General features: G+C 44.2%; 1 protein-coding gene across 8 annotated transcripts in view; it reads left to right on the top strand.

Annotated features, from left to right (window-relative positions):
- The window catches only part of akap9 (A kinase (PRKA) anchor protein 9), a 70858-nt gene extending 56079 nt beyond the window's left edge, over nt 1-14779 (top strand). For 4 of the 8 annotated variants that reach the window (XM_040021311.1, XM_040021309.1, XM_040021310.1 and 1 more), the window contains 28 exons: nt 1543-1719; nt 2171-2275; nt 2718-2870; nt 3341-3427; nt 3855-4880; nt 5308-5442; nt 5530-5574; nt 5692-5832; nt 6271-6315; nt 6412-7401; nt 7560-7617; nt 8461-8576; nt 8870-9058; nt 9287-9454; nt 9637-9742; nt 9826-10021; nt 10195-10345; nt 10442-10786; nt 10895-11185; nt 11285-11520; nt 11635-11740; nt 11932-12126; nt 12431-12631; nt 12814-13046; nt 13138-13232; nt 13314-13464; nt 13804-13934; nt 14237-14779. In XM_040021311.1, coding sequence (XP_039877245.1) covers nt 1543-1719; nt 2171-2275; nt 2718-2870; nt 3341-3427; nt 3855-4880; nt 5308-5442; nt 5530-5574; nt 5692-5832; nt 6271-6315; nt 6412-7401; nt 7560-7617; nt 8461-8576; nt 8870-9058; nt 9287-9454; nt 9637-9742; nt 9826-10021; nt 10195-10345; nt 10442-10786; nt 10895-11185; nt 11285-11520; nt 11635-11740; nt 11932-12126; nt 12431-12631; nt 12814-13046; nt 13138-13232; nt 13314-13464; nt 13804-13934; nt 14237-14280 — 5916 coding nt within the window. In that variant the 3' untranslated portion in view covers nt 14281-14779. The remainder of the gene's footprint in view (nt 1-1542; nt 1720-2170; nt 2276-2717; nt 2871-3340; nt 3428-3854; nt 4881-5307; nt 5443-5529; nt 5575-5691; nt 5833-6270; nt 6316-6411; nt 7402-7559; nt 7618-8460; nt 8577-8869; nt 9059-9286; nt 9455-9636; nt 9743-9825; nt 10022-10194; nt 10346-10441; nt 10787-10894; nt 11186-11284; nt 11521-11634; nt 11741-11931; nt 12127-12430; nt 12632-12813; nt 13047-13137; nt 13233-13313; nt 13465-13803; nt 13935-14236) is intronic. The other 4 variants (XM_040021313.1, XM_040021307.1, XM_040021306.1 and 1 more) reach the window with 4 other exon arrangements.
- Nucleotides 14780-15774: the final 995 nt, after the last annotated feature.

Genomic DNA, 15774 nt, shown 5'->3' with positions numbered 1-15774 from the left:
ATTTTTATCACTAAGTGCTTCTCTTCCTCTGCCTTCCTTTTGCCCTTGAACTCTCCACCCTGTGGCCCTTTACGCTTCTGCCTCCTCTGTCCCGTGGCTATTGCAGGTGGATGGAGTAACCGTTAAGGTATTGCTTTTAGCTACATGTAAAACAAAGTTATCCCAGAGAGCAGTTAGTGCATTTTAGTAACCTCGCCCAACCCTGTAGCAGTTCATCGCCTGTCTTATCCCCCCCCTCCTTTTCTTCCAGTTTGAGCTTCTTCTACTGTATGTGTCAGAAACCTTTCACTGCTCCACTGTCTTGTCTCTCAATCTGATATCCCACATGCACACTGTATAAAAAAGATGCACGTAGCTTTCAGTGCAAACAGTCAGAGATATAGCTGTGGCTATGTCCCTTTAGTAAATTTGCCTCTTAAAAGTTTTCTTTTAAAAATATATTTTTTGCTGTTGTAGCCTTTATTGACAATCATTTAATCTAAAATCAGAGCAGAGAAAAGGCACAGAAAACTCAAACCTGGGCTTCTACTGTAGCCCTACGCCATAATGGGTGGCCTGCTCAACCTGGTGAGCTATCAAATATCATCTTCAAGCTTTGCAAAGTACCTTTAATTACTTGTTGAATAATTTTAGGGAAAAAATGATCAGCTGCTCTCTTGCCAAGTTGTTCCAAGAATATAAAGCAAGAAATTTGCCCATAAATCAGATTTGTTTTTCCCTCTTCTACTCATGAGCCACAAGAGACAGTGAGGCTCATTCTTGGCCCTTGTGATGTGCCTATTCTAGGGTCTAGTCATATAAATATTTAATGAAGGGAAGTCTATGAGAAGATGTGCTTGATCTGTTGAGTTTTGCTTGGATTTGGTTAGGATCTGTTTTTGTGGCATGCAGTGCTTAATTCTGCAAAGCCTGACCTATGAAATGATTGCCAGAAAACTCCAGTTTAGTTTATCTTAAACAGAAATGTATACAGAGGTTAGGGTTAAAATTATATAGATAGATTAAATCACACAGATTCTGTAGAGGTTTCCAAAACTCATCAAATACAACACGCTTGTCGTTACAGGCTTAAAAATGCCTTTTGAAAGTTGCTCAGTCTGTAATGGAAGTGACTGATTATTGTCTTTATTCAGCTAGAAAGGGAGAGCATTAATCTTCTCAGGTTTATCTCTTTCTAATGAAGATGTGTAGGTTTCCCAGTGCGTAGTTCATCCTAACTGACTGTTCCTCCTGTTGATGCCTCTTCCCCCTCTTCATTGATTTGCTGATGTTCTCCCATCTCACAGGTGGATCTCTTACCTGCCAGCTATCTTCTTGGTTTGTTCCCCCCACCCTCCCTCAGTAAAATCTCTATCTACCCTCTCTCTCTGTCCCTGCACCTCTTCTCGCTCCCGGCCCCCTCCTTTCTCAGGTGGATCAGCTGACCTCCCAGCTAGCTGTTCATGCACCAGCTATGCTGTAGCGAGTGGCTTCTGAGAGCAAATCTCACTAACTGATCCCCCCCCTTCTCCTCCTCCTCTCTCTCTCTTTTCTCACTACCAGGTGGACCGGCTGACCTCCCAGCTGAAGGAGAAGGCGGATTGGTGCAGTGAGCTGCTTCTCAGCTCGGAGCAGCTGCGTCGTGAGGTGGGAGAGCGCGACGAAGAGATTGACAAGCTGGAGAGCCGCATCCGTGAGCTGGAGCAGGCCCTGCTGGCCAGCGCTGAGTCTCTGGAGAAGGTTAGGAGGGAGAGGGAGAAGAAGGGTTCAAAACAGAGGCAGCAGCAGAGGAAAAAGCAGTCAGAACAATAGCTGTGGAGCATGGCAGAGCGAGTGTGTGTGAGAGAAGAGAGAGCATGCAGATGAGGTGACAGCTAGAGGAGGAATGGGAGGAGGGCTGGGACGCTCCGAGAGCGAGAACAATGTGTGGGTGGGTCTACTTCAGTCGCCTACATTGAGATACGACTAGCAGCTGTCAAGTTTGCCCCCCAGTGTTCGCGGATGGCTGCTGCTCAGTTCACAAATTGCAGTGCAGGTTGCGTTACACACGATAACAGTACAGACAGCATGCAATAAGTCATTAAAACAATTAATTTAAAGAGGTTTCCCTTCATTTTCTTCTGCACACATTGCAAAAAAAACTGCTGAGCTAAACAGTTTTTTTTTTGATGTGTGTCGTTTTCTGTCGCAGGTTGAACAAAAGAAGCAGCATGCATCCATCACAGAGACAAGACAGCCCACACTGGAAGCTCAGTTACAGACGGAGAGAGAAGCTCTGGAGCGGAAAGAGAAGGAGGTAGTGGAGTAATCGCCTTTTTTAAGGTTTTATCAGTTTTCAATATATAAAATCAGATATTTGATGGGAAATACTTTCCTAGAGTCAGTTGCATTAAAAATAGACTTAATTCATTTATTAGTCCTGATAGTCCCACAAATGTGCTGTGTTCATTTTTACTATGTCACAATATATTTATGTTCAGGGTTATTTGGTTGTGACGTTCAAAAAGGAAAAACTAGACAGAAGAACTATTCTGGACAGAAACGTTTGCCATTTTCAGTCGTACTGTGGACTCTAGCGCTACGTATCTGTCAATCTCTTTCGTTGATTCACGTGCATCTTGTGCATAAACATTTAGTAGCTAACAATGAGCTGAACCAGTCTTTCAGTCCTGAGCAGTGAGATCCATACCCTGCACTGTGTCCTGGTGTTCTCCTCTGAAGATGATTTATCTCCTTAGATCCACAATCTGGAGGAGCAGCTGGAGCAGTTCAGAGAGGAGCTGGAGAACAAGAGCGAGGAGGTGCAGCAGCTTCACATGCAGCTGGAGATCCAGAGGAAGGAGATAAGCAGCCAGCAGCAGTACCTGGAAACAAGGGAGAGCATGCTCCAGGTAAACGGGCACCCAGCCCCCATACATCATCGAACAATGTTTTTACATCTGAGTTTATGCAAACTTTTAAGACGAAGCACTGCTTACTGGTGACATCATAAAAGGTTTATCACTGACGAGTGTGACGTGTGTGGCATCAGTAGATAAGCTTATCTGTAACGTTTAGCTCACAGCTGTTAATAGTTCCAAAAATCCTTTTTATGCTTTTATTAGAACAATATTCACAATCTCTAAATAAAACCAATATTTCTGCTCACTAAACTTTTTTCTTTTATTTAAACTTTTTAAATACTTGCTCTCTGTTGCTTATATAATTTTGCACATTTTTAGGCTTTTCCATCACCTCTTATTTTGCTGTGCAGGACTCACTTATTCTTCTTTTCTTAGTCAGTAAATTTTCATCAATCCTCCAAAAACACTTTTTTTTTTTTTCCTAATAGCCATCACATTATAATCTCTGACTTTTAAAGGTGATGGAGGAGAAGGACAATGAAATAGCACTTCTTAATGAACAGATCACTAAGCTTCAACACATGGAAACAACCTCTGACAACAAGGTAATGCAAAATGCGTACTTGAAATAGAAACGGAGTCTATTTCAAGTACGCATACCTCCGTGGAAGTGCATCGGTGTGTTTGGTCTCTTCTCCCCCCTCTGTCTACTTTTATTTTAGTTGGCTCCATTTTGCTATGTTTTTTTTTGTGTGTTTGCTTGTTTTGTCCCAGTAAGTAGTTCCACTCCACCATCATTTGTTGTGAGGTGGTCATTTGCTCGTGTGAGGTGGCTTTTTAAACCTCTGAGTCTCTGTTAAGTGCCTACAATCTGATCAAGGCCCGAAAATCAAAATGGCAATGAAAACTTGAAGTAGCTCTAAGCACACCAGGGGCTCAGATGTTTAATGAAATAGCGGCATAGCCATGGGATCCTCAAATCTATGTATTTATTTGTTAATGGGGTCATAACGTCTGGATTTTACTCTTTAGGAAATGGATGAGAGGGATGAGCTGATAAAAGACTTGGAGTCTCAGGTGGAGTGCCTTCGGAGTGAACAAGAGCGTCTGAAGAGGAAGAACGAGGAGGAGCTCGACCAACTGAATGAGGTCATAGAAAAACTTCAGCAGGAACTGGCCAATATCGAGCAAAAGCAGCCTACAGAGGAAGAGGAGGACACCAAGGCAGAGTCAGAGGGTGATGCTTGCGGGCCGAGTAAAGACGAGTATGATAAAATGAAGCAGAGAATGGACTTGGCCACAAAAGAGCTCGAGGCACTGAAAAAAGAGCACAGCAAGCTGCTGGAGACCTATCTTCGCTTGAAAGAGAGCGCAGAAGCCTTGGCTGAAACGGAAAACCTGGAGAGCTCAGAGGGCGAGCTCGAGGAAGCTCTCAGGGAGAAAACTGCAGGGCTGGTTGTCTTACAGGCTCAAGTACAAGCTCTGGAGGAGAGTGCATCATCCAGAGTGGAAGAGCTGGGCGTTCGAATTGAGGAGCTCGAAGGCTTGGTCAGTGAAAAAGACTCAGAGATAAGCCACTGTCGCTTCCTTCTGGAGCAGTCTCAAAATCATGCAGAGGATCTCCAGAAGAAGATGTCGAACCTGGAGGAGCATCTAAGGGAAAAAGTGGCTGCAGTGTTGGTGAGCCAGGCCACTCTGGAGGCCTTCCAGCAGCAGTCAGTGGAAACGAGACAGGAGCAGGACCCACAGAAACCTCCAGAGCCACACGTTGAACCACAAAGCTATGAATTTGGTGATTTTGGCATCCCCCAAATGGATGTCAGCAGATTGGGTCAACAAACACAAGTGCCCACCGGGAAGGTGGTTCGTCTGACGCAGAAGCTTCGGGAGCTGGAGGTCGGACTAAGCGGGATGCAGAAAGACCAGGAGCTGCAGAAGCAGCTGCTTTCCAGCTCTGAGGAGGAGGTGCTCGAGTATGAAAGGAGGCTGACTGTGCTTGTAGATCTGCTCAGTCAGATGAAGGCAGGGACACACCAGAGGACATCGTTGGCTGTGGAGGTGAGTACCATATATCATCTGCTCTAATCTATGTAAATGTTTCGTTATATTAATAAATAAATGGAAAATGCCAGGCAGGATTTCTGAAGCCAGCTCTCTCAGCTTCCAAAATGTGTTTATCTGTACAGTTAAAGTTATCTGGAATAATTCCTAAATACAGAGTGATAAAGTCATTAGATATTACCGATATTTTATTCCAAAAGTTCAAATAGAGGCACAAAACAATCACAAAATTGTGAATTTCTTTGTCTGTGAGTGAAAATCGTACACTGTGAGCCCTAACTGCATAATGGATTCTGCATTATATGACTTCCCTGCACTGTAATTATTGATTAAAACAACAAAAATGCAAATGTAGTCCCTGTGATAAAGTCTCACATTGTGAATTGATCTAATAAGTCTGATGATTTGTGACCTTTTTTCACAGGCCTCCTCTGATGACCAGCAGAATGTGTCGCAGCTTCTTCAGCAGTTACAGGAGGTCAGAGATGAGACTTCAGCCACCAAAGAGCAGATGGAGAGCTACAAGGAGAGCTGCAGCAGACTTCAGGATGACCTCTGTGTATGTGCTTTTAAACGGCTTCTCTGGGTTAATTCATACTGAATGTCAAAGTGTTTTCTAGTGTGTGACAAAAGCTTTTCTCTCTAGGAAAAAACTGTAACGATAGAGAGGCTTCAGGAGCAGCTCCAAAAGGTAGTAGAAAGAATTTTGATCCTTTCATGTTTACATTTTCCACAGCATAAAACAGTAATTTACTAAGAAACAACCATGCTTAGAGAAAAATTCCGAACTTCAACTTCGTTCTTTTAGACATCAGTTGGTGAGAGCGAAGAGATGAAGGTGTCGGAGCTTAAACGCCAACTAACAGAGGCTCAAAGTGAGGCAGCGACCACCAAAGAAGAGCTGAACAGCTGCAAGGAGAGCTTGGAGAAACTGCAAGAGCTGCTGCAGGTACAGAGCTTAGAAATCATGCTTTGTTGTAGCTGCTGAGTTCAGGGAAAACTGCCCAAACTGCACTGCTGCAGAATGATATTTCTTCGTATCATAAAAACATATTATCACAGTACACACTTTTCTAGCTTGTGCTGCTCCTATGTATGCATAAAGATCAGGTTTATACTGTGGGACGTAAACCTATTTGATATTCACAAACGCACAATAGCACTGATGAGATCAGTGCTATTGTGTGTGATTCAATGCAAATGTACAAACGAGAGCCACTTGGATATCTCTCTATATTTTTTACATTGATTAATCAAACAGGATATAGATTTTTAATTTATAGGTGTTTGGGTGGGTTGTGTGACCTTTAGACGGGGCTAAATTTGCTGTTTCTACCCTGTTTTCAGTCTTTCTGCAAAGCTAAGCTAAATAATTTTTTTTATTCAGGAGCGGGAAATGACCATTGCTCACCTCAAGGGAGAACTTTTCCAAGTAAGGCGGAAACGTTTTGTCTCAGTTGTAATGTCCAGTATTATCAGCATCAGCATAAATCTATAGTGTTTGAACACCTGTCCAATCATCTTCCAGGTAAAAGCAGACGAAGACAGAGACAGGTTGTCAGAGCTCACCCAGGAGCTCGAGAAGGTCAAAAACAATGCGGCTTCCACCAAAGAAGAACTCAAGAGTTACATGGAGCGTAATGAGAAACTTCAAGAGGAACTTCAAGTGAGTGAAGGTTCTGTTTCTAAACTCAAGGAGGAGCTTCAGGAGGTGAGAAAGAGCATGGATACCACCAAAGAAGAACTCAACAGTTACATGGAGCGTAATGAGAAACTTCAAGAGGAACTTCAAGTGAGTGAAGGTTCTGTTTCTAAACTCAATGAGGAGCTTCAGGAGGTGAGAAAGAGCATGGATACCACCAAAGAAGAACTCAACAGTTACAAGCAGCACAATGAGAACCTTCATAAGGAACTTCACACCCGTGAAATCTCAATTTCTAAGCTCCAAGGGGAGCTCCAGGAGGTACAAACAGTCTTGATGAAGACAGCAGAGTCTGGTCCTCCGTCCCCTTCTCCCTCTTCCTCTCCTTCTCCATCTCCCTCTTCTCCTCAGCCTATTTCCTCTACCACCACCTCCTCCTCCTCCACCACACAGCCCAAAAGGAAAGGAAGCAAACAGCCAGCTGGTAAAGGAAGCAGCACCAAAGACAAAGCATCTCTCTCCAGAAAAAACTCCACCCCTTCTAGCCAATCCTCCAGCAAATCTTCCAGCCAACTGTTGAGCAGCAACTCAGAGCAGCAACATGCGACTGTAACAGACTCGTTCACGCAGACCGAACCTCTTCAGATGTCTGATCTTAGCCAGGAAAACAAATCTGCCACCAAAGAGGAGATGGAGGAAGTGATCGGAGAATACGAGGAGAAGATCGTACAGATGCAGGAGCTCCATGCAGCAGAAATCCTCGATATGGAGGCTCGGCACATTTCAGAGAGCGAGAACCTCCGCAGGGACACGCAGGCGCTGGAGGACGAATGCAAAGCTCTGAAGGCCGTCATAGAAAAACTGCGGTCTGCTGAGGTGAGGAAACGAGATGTTTTAGATGTCTGTTTGTTTGGATCCTTAGCTTGTTCTACATTTTTATCAGTGTAGTTTGATGCTTTTAAATGGCTTTCTTCTTTCTGCTTATCATAACACAGAAAGTCTGTGATTTTAATCTTTTTTTTCATCCTCTCTAGGCTCCTACATCAAGACAAGACCGCCCTGCGTCTCAGTTCAAAGATGGCTACACCAGCGGTAAGTTTTAAGTGTTTTAAACAAAACTAGAGTAAATCGTTTTTCATTTCTCTTGTAGGAAACTTGGTTTCTTAAGAGTGTATCTGTCAGTTTAATGTGAGGCTACAACCTGCTTAGCATGAATACTGAAAGCAGAGAGGCTGGAATTTTGTTTATCCTCAAGAGCTCTCTGAACCAAACCTTGGAGTGGATCTGTTATAATAATTTAATTGAAACAAACCTCACTAGGGTAGCTCTGTATGATCCACAGTATAAAATAAACGACACATATCTTAACTGAGCTTTGCTGGAGCCCTTCTGTTCATCCTGTCTGAACTTTTTTGCTCCTCTTCGTTCGAGCCAGCTTGCCTGTTATTGGCTGCACCTTTCAAACTGAAGGTTTGAACAGCATGTGGATGGGCCTTATCAATGATAGTTACACAAAATGTCTAAAAACAGTCGTTTAAAGCCTGACATTAGATTCATAGGGATTACTTGCATATACTCTCGTTACCTGGTTTGAGTCCGGGAGGAGAGACGAATCCAGCCTCAGGGGGTCAATGTACTCCTAGTGTCAGTTTCAAGCCAGGATAAATGGGTAATGGGTTGCATCAAGAAGTCTCTATCCAAATTAAAACATGTTTCTCTGTGTCTAGAGACCCCCTTCGGCAAAAGGGAGCAGCTAAAAGTACTCTAACTTCAATTTATTAAAGTTTGGTCATATTTGTAACAGCATACAGAAATCGACTTTTCTTTTTTTACTTTGAGTGCCAAAAAGAGCTCATTTATCCTTAATTTTAGCTTGTTTAGCATTTGTTTTCTTTGTTGCACTTCACTTTTGTGATTGTTTTTGTCATCATGCAGACAGCAGCTCAGACTACAGCCAGAGGACAGGATATGACCTCCCGAGCCTGCAACAGGAGTTCAGGACGACTCCAGAGGGAGCCAGGAGAGATGAACCACTGCCAGACCGGATCAAGGTACAGCTTTCACTTACTAATGAACCATGAGTGATGTAATAAAACTACAGGTACTGTGTAGTATGTTTCCCACCATGTGAAATGTATATAACAAAACCCAGAAGGTAATTGTTTTCATCTGGAGGCGGCGTTTTTATCACTCATCCAAGTGACTGAAAACGCTGCCTCCAGATGAACTTTCCCGAATGTCCTTGCCTGTATTTGTGAGCATGCAAAAATTTGAGCAATATTTTGTTTTCTATTCTTCAGAAACGTTGTAAAAGTTACACTTTTTCTGCATTGCTTGTCTCTAGACGTTGCTCCGTGAAGTGCACCAAGAAGGCATGCAGGTTCTTTCTCTGTCAGAGCTCCCACTTTCTGAAAGCGAGCCAGGCGACCGGTTCAACGTCCAGGGCTGGGTGAAGGAGCGAGATGCCCTGCTGGATACTATAGAGTCCCTAAAAAACTTCATCAGCCAGATGCAGACACACAGAGAATCACAGGTAAAGAAACCTCACCGCAAAACACTACAGCAGCCTAAAGAGTCAAAACCATTAAAGTTTAAAGCACCAGGGGGGTTTGAAGATCCCGCTGTGGTCTGTTTGTCACATCAAAGTCAGTCAAGGGGCTTTACGGCATTGGCATCCTCTTCAAAATAACAACAACTGCCCTAAAATATAAGAAAGCCCTCTTCTGAATTTGCCTGAATTTGTGTGTTTGATTCACTGCAGATGTCCGGCAGTGTAGACTGGCGTGGAGAGCTCCTGGATGCAGTTCGGCAGGTGTTTATAAAGGAGCGCAACGTGCTGAAGAATGCCCTCTACAGCCAGCTGGACCTGCTGGACACCAGTGACGCCATCATTCACCTGAATCAGCTGGAGCGGAGACTGGCTGAGCAGGTCTGTAAAGAGTTCACCATAATGACTTCAAAAACTGTTGTAAATGTTCATCAGCTGCAAGAAAAAGATTGTAGAATTTTGTTAGCCTGAGTATAAGCTGCTCGTTAATTTGTTATAGTTTGGGTCCTCTGTAGATAGTTATTTGAACCTATCATATGGCTGTTTGTGTGTCTCAAATACAGGACGCCCAGCACAGAGAGGCGATGGGTTCACTCCGCACTGCAGAAAGGTCCAGTCTCATCTCTGAAATTCATCAGCTCCGTGGCCAACTAGAGCAACTCCACCAAGGTGATCCCAGTTCAGAGTTCATTTAGCTGAAAATACGTCTTTTTGTATTTTATATCTGTTAAACGTCTGCCTTCGTCCTTCAGGTGCCCGGTCTGCTGTCTCATTGGCTGGTGAAGGTAGCATAAAGGAGCAGAGGGAACGAGTTGGAGCTGATGGAGCCGGGGGGGCTGACAGGCTGCTAGTGGAGGAGCTAAAGGGTGAACTGTCTCAGACTAAACTGGAGCTGGAGACAACCCTCAAAGCTCAACACAAACACCTCAAAGAGCTGGACACACTCAGGTTAGACCAGACATTAAAGTAACAAGCAACGCTGGAAAACACAGAAAACATATCAAATGTTTAAGATAAAAATCACAGAGTTTTGGATATATTTGCATAATAAGTAAAGAGTTTAAAAAGATTTTATTTAAAAGTAGTACAGTGAAAATGTAGCCTTAAAATGATGTCAACAGGGCGGAGGTATCCCAGAAAGCCGCAGAGGTGGATGCACTAAATGATGAGCTGACAGAGGAGAGGAAGAAGAGCAGAGATCTTCAATGGGCCATGGAGAAGGAGAAGTGTCAAACTGGGAGGACCGAGGAGAGCAGACGAGAAGAGCTGGAGGTAAGATGGCAGGAGCATTCAAGTGTGACGTCAAAGTTTTTTCCCACAGTTTGAGTATTTTTGAGAAGAAATTGTGTTTTTTAAATTTCCCACTAGGATCTTCAGCTTTCTCTGGAGGAGCAGAAGAACCACGTAGCACAGCTGAAACTGACTGTGGAGCAGGAGCGACAGGCCTCCTCTCAGCTCTCCCATCAAGCTGAAGAGGAGCGTCTCAGCCTCCACAGGCGCCTGCAGGAGCTCCAGGTCCAGCTTGAAACAGAGCGAGCTAAGGCCCAAGAGATGAGCACTGCTCTGGGGAGAGAGAGAGATCTGCGGACTGGCGTTTCCTCTGATGGTGGTCACCTCCATGAGGAGCAGGTTCAGAAGGATGGGAGAAGCTCTGAAGAGGGAGGAGGTCTTCTGGAAAGACTGCAAAGGGAGCTGGACGACAAGCACGCACAGGTTCGATGCTACAGTTGCTTTAACTGTCTAATGACACCAGACTTCAAGGCCTTTTGTCAGTGGCTAGGATCTAACTGTATCATGATTAAACATGGTTTCCCTCTCCAGGTGGTGGATCTACTCAGTCAGGTTGAGGCCCAGAAGCTTGAGGTGGTACGAAAAGAGGAGGAGCTGACGCTGGTGAGTCAGAGATCCAGAAGAGACCAAGAGGCACTGCTAGAGGCTCAGGCCAAGCTGGAGAGGCTGGAGGCAGAAATGGCAAAGGTCCAGGAGCAGCTGAGAAGAGAGCTGGAGAACAGACAGAGTCTGGAAGAAGAGAATGAGAGACTGGAGGGAAGACTGAACCAGTTAGGAGAGCAGAGGGAGGGGACGGGACCTGTGGAGGCTGATGGCCGGAGTGTGAGTGGCACAGAATTTACTTTAAAAAGACTTTTAGTAACATTTATTGTTTCTGATCATGTTATCAGGAGCATTGAAGCTCTGTTGTTTTTATCTTAGCAGCAGGCTGTGTGGCACAGTGACTCCACGGACCGCACCAAAGACTGGGTGCTCCAGCAAAAGAGCGGAAACCTCCACACAGAAAGCTCCAGCGCGTCCCCTCACAAAGAGGTCTCTTCAACAGGCCACAGCAGTGGGCCGCATCATGGCCCGTGGCGCACGGTGGACAGGATTGTGAGCAAACTCCAAGTCATCTCCTCAAAGGTCCGCAGCATGCCGAGCAAAACCACTGGCAGGTAAACAAAACGGCTGTTTACTTTTTTCTTTTATATTTATTTCAGAAACTGTGCAGCACAATCACACCACACAGACCTCCTCTGTAACAGCTTTACTGCATTTCTTCTGTTCAGGCTTACTGCCGAGGTGGACAGTGAGGAGTTGTCCTGGGTCCAGTCCAGTCTCGATGAGGTCATCACCCTGCTGCAGCAGTCCCCTGGTCTACCCTCCGTCCCTGAGGTCAGCACACGGTCTCATTTTTGTTTTCCCTTCTACACCGCATATTTCTGGATAAATAAAGAAATGTGAAAAGGAGAAACACCCACTCACTGCTAGTCTCCAGCCAGAATCAGCTGTTCGCGTCTGCGTTTACTAAACAACATCTGCTGAGCTTTACACGTGGTTGTGACTGCTTGTCTTGTTTCCCTCAGAGTGCGTCCCTGCTGGCAGGAGGCTCCTCCAGCTCCTCCAACACGCTGACTGAGCGGCTGCTGAGGCAGAACGCTGAGCTGACAGGTTTCGTCAGCCGTCTGACCGAAGAGAAGAACGATCTGAGGAACCACACGCTCCGCTTGGAAGAAGAACTGCGACGCTATCGGCAGGTTGGACTGGGGTCAGGCGACAGTGTGAGTACACCACAGAGAAACCTGCTGATTCTGAGATGGAGCACAATACTACAGTGCTATTTTTTCTGTAACAGTCACGTGACCGTCCTGGTTGGTCTAAAAACTTAATATTACATACACATGACATGTGGTAGAGACAAATACCACAAAGATAATGACCAAGGTATTTTTATAATCCTATGTTTCCTTCATACTGCCATTCAGAACTTAAGTAAACGTTCAAACTGGCTCGCATAATGATACATATTATTGTTTCCACCCTCTGTCATTTGCTTCTGACTAAAGAGTGTTTTATCTTCTGCAGTCCAGCAGACGAGGAGCATCAAAGATGGACTCTGCAGGGTTGCTGCTTTCTCAGGAGCGGGAAGCTTGGGCTCGAGAGAAGATCAGTCTGGAGAAAGCTTTGCATTTAGCTCAGTCTCAGGTGGCTAGACTCAGGGGAGAGATCAGGTCCGAGAACCTGCGAGAGATTACCGGGCCTGATGCCGACAATGCTGCCCTCAAGGTCAGCAGATCACTGCTCATAAACTGCTTTGTATCTGAGTAATGAGTTAATTGTACTAACCCAAAGAAACGATGCAGAAGCATCACCTAAATGCTGGAGTTCAGTGTTAAAAGACATTTGATGGCCTCTGAAGTTAAACTGCTGTCTTCTCTTCTCCCTTCATCTCTTTTTTTAACTTCCAGAGGATGTATGGGAAGTACCTGAGGTCAGAAAGCTTCCGTAAAGCACTGATCTACCAGAAGAAGTACCTGCTGTTACTGCTGGGTGGTTTCCAGGAGTGTGAGGAGGCCACGTTATCACTCCTGACCAGGATGGGCGGTCGGCCGTCGCTCTCCAGCCTGGAGTCCCTCAGTCAGCGGTGCAGGGGTGCGATGCGCTTCCGCTCTATCGCCAGAGTCTCTATCGCCCTCTCCAGGTGGGAAGCTGAAGCTTTGGGTTTTTTTTAAAACTTTTTTTTTTTTTTTTGTTAGTTTTTTGTCTAAAACCAATTATATTTGTTCATCTAGAATGCGTTTTCTCGTGAAGCGATGGCACAGGGCGACGGGAATGAGCTCCACGGCCTCCTGTGCTGTTAGTAAGAACGGAACAGGACAGATCTTAGGTAACCAAAGCATATAGCAGCTTGTAACCTCTCTATATTGTCATTTACATGTGATACTCATAATATTTTCTTAATTTCCGGCAGGTACAGAGGCGAGGGATTCCCCTTATCTTCACCCAGGTGGTCCGGAGATGTACAGAGATAGAGGAAGCGGCGGGGGAGGAATGTCTAGCAGCAGGGGGAGAAGTGGGCGGGAATCCCCTCGATCGGCTGTCTCCTCCACACATCACAGGTACAACTATCAATCAGGATGCTAACAATATTTATTATTAAATGGTTTTCCTTTTTTAATGTTTCCAGTCTACTTCTTATTTTATCTCCTGTCTGATTAAAGGAAAGAAAATACCAAAATTATTGAGAATAAAGCTTCAAACTTAGTCTGAGTAATTAAAATAATGAAACTGATTTGTAAAGTTATGATGAAGGATCACTTTGGACATCAGTTGTTTAGGCTAATGTATACTCATGAGTACTGTAAAGAGTAAACTGATTTTTTTTTCTTTTCTCTTTTGCATTAATGTGGAGTTTCGATCCTTTCCGACTTTCTTAAATCTGTGTTTCTAACGTGCAGGTTTCACATGTCTGGAGACCACGGACCGCTTACCTGTTCCCACTTGCAGAACTACGACCCCGACCGAGCGCTCACCGACTACATCTCCAGGCTGGAGGCCCTGCAGAGGAGGCTGGGCAGCGTGACATCAGGTAACACGAGCAGCCCAGCTCACATGCATTACGTGTGATCGAGTTACAGCTTTCTTCGTCATCTCAAATTATATTGGAGAAAAACACTTTCATCTATATGTGGAATATACATAATTACAAATTTGGTTATGTCTGCTTACAGTACTGTACGTGTTTGCCCTGTAAAGCTGAGAAGCAGTGAACTCACATATTCTGATTGTTGCACCCAAAGCAAGCGCTGTGAAATACCTGCATGTGTAAAGGTGTGATCCGTACCCTGGGTTTGGCATATTTACTCAACTCCTCCTCTTTTCTCTCCCCAGGTGCTTCTTCATATGCTCAATTGCACTTTGGCTTGAGAAGATAGATGCTGACACGTTAACTTTGGCTTGAAGAAACTCAGTTGCCTTTTTCTCGTGCTGAGCGCTCTGCTGTTTTCTACCATTCTGGTGTGGACTGTATCTTTCCATGTGGACCAAAACACATTTTTTATCAGTGTACGACATGTTGTATTCAGGCTTTTTGTTGGTCGCCGGCACTTGGAAAAACAGCTACGTTTGTAATTTAATCTGCCTCTTTGTTGTGGATGATCTACAATCATGTATAATTTGTCTAATGCTAATTTAAGACTTTGTGATTAATTTATATGTTTGTGTTGTATGGGTGGAGCGTTATGTAGAGGATGTTTGGGTTTACTGTTAAGGAGGCTGCTGCTGGATATTCTACACTACACTGTGTTTTGTTTAGGCCGGACAGACTACAGAGGACATTTGTAGAGAACGTATTTTTGTAAAGCGTTAGGAGCTTTGAATTTTCTGGGTATTTTGTCAAAAACTGAAATAAAGAGGACTACGTTATTTCAAAAAGGTTTGCTTCATTTCTTTTTTTCTTTTTGCATCTTTTTTGTTAAACCTTTTTTTTGTGGAAAAATTTAGCACCATCAAGCTTCATTCAGATAAATCAGCAATAGAAACAAAAACTCAGCTGAGGACATCTTTAGTCCTTTTGAAAGCGAATAATTATTTCTTTTAACACTAAACAAAAATGTTGCATAGAGAGCTGTTTAAAAAGCACAAGGGGAGGTCAAAGCTGTAAAAATGAGCTCAAAAAGCTTTTCATAAATTCTCTCAGGTGTTATTACTTACCCTGATCCTGACCGACCTCTGCTGTTTGCAGGATGTTGTTCCTACTGACTTCATCTATCGTACTTTACAATTCTCAGCAATAGTCTGTCATCAGGTAAAACCTAGTACAAGGTTACTGACAGTCCAGTTAAGGTGAAGTATAAAGTATTACTGGAAAAATGTACTCAAAAGTGTAAGCCCCACTTACACAGTGATAAATATTTTTTTGTGATCTCTCACTTAGAAAAATTTTGCAAACACTGATTAATCCTAGAAAATGCAATTCAGTAGCTCATCTGCCTCCATCTCTTCCTATCCCCCCCCCCAGTAGTCTCCTCTCACACAGCCCTTATGCATGTTAGTCTTCCCATGAACCCATTTAATGGTCTTCCTTTTTTCCTCCTGCCTGGGAGATTCATATTTAGTTATTATTAATATTTTAGTATCCTTTGTCCCAATCTCCTCCAAACCATCTTACAATCACTCACAATGAAAACCTTATTCTTCCTCTCTTCCACCTCCTCCCTACTCTCACTACAGATCAGTGTCATCTGCAAACATCACAGTCCACAGAGACTCCTGCCTGACCTCATCTGTCAGCCCGTCCATCACCACTGCAAGCAATAAGTGGCTCAGAGCAGATCCGCGATGTCATCTCAATTTAGGTGTCACCACAGTTATTCCCTATTCCCTAAATATAGTGAAGGAACCCAAAGTACTGGACAGTGCATGAGTAA

Source organism: Simochromis diagramma, unplaced genomic scaffold (assembly GCF_900408965.1).
Source record: "Simochromis diagramma unplaced genomic scaffold, fSimDia1.1 OVJJ01000753.1, whole genome shotgun sequence".
In the NCBI taxonomy this organism is placed as follows: Eukaryota; Metazoa; Chordata; class Actinopteri; order Cichliformes; family Cichlidae; genus Simochromis; species Simochromis diagramma.
The sequence above is the reverse complement of the archived record's forward strand: the minus strand, read 5'-3'. Positions and strand labels throughout refer to the sequence as shown.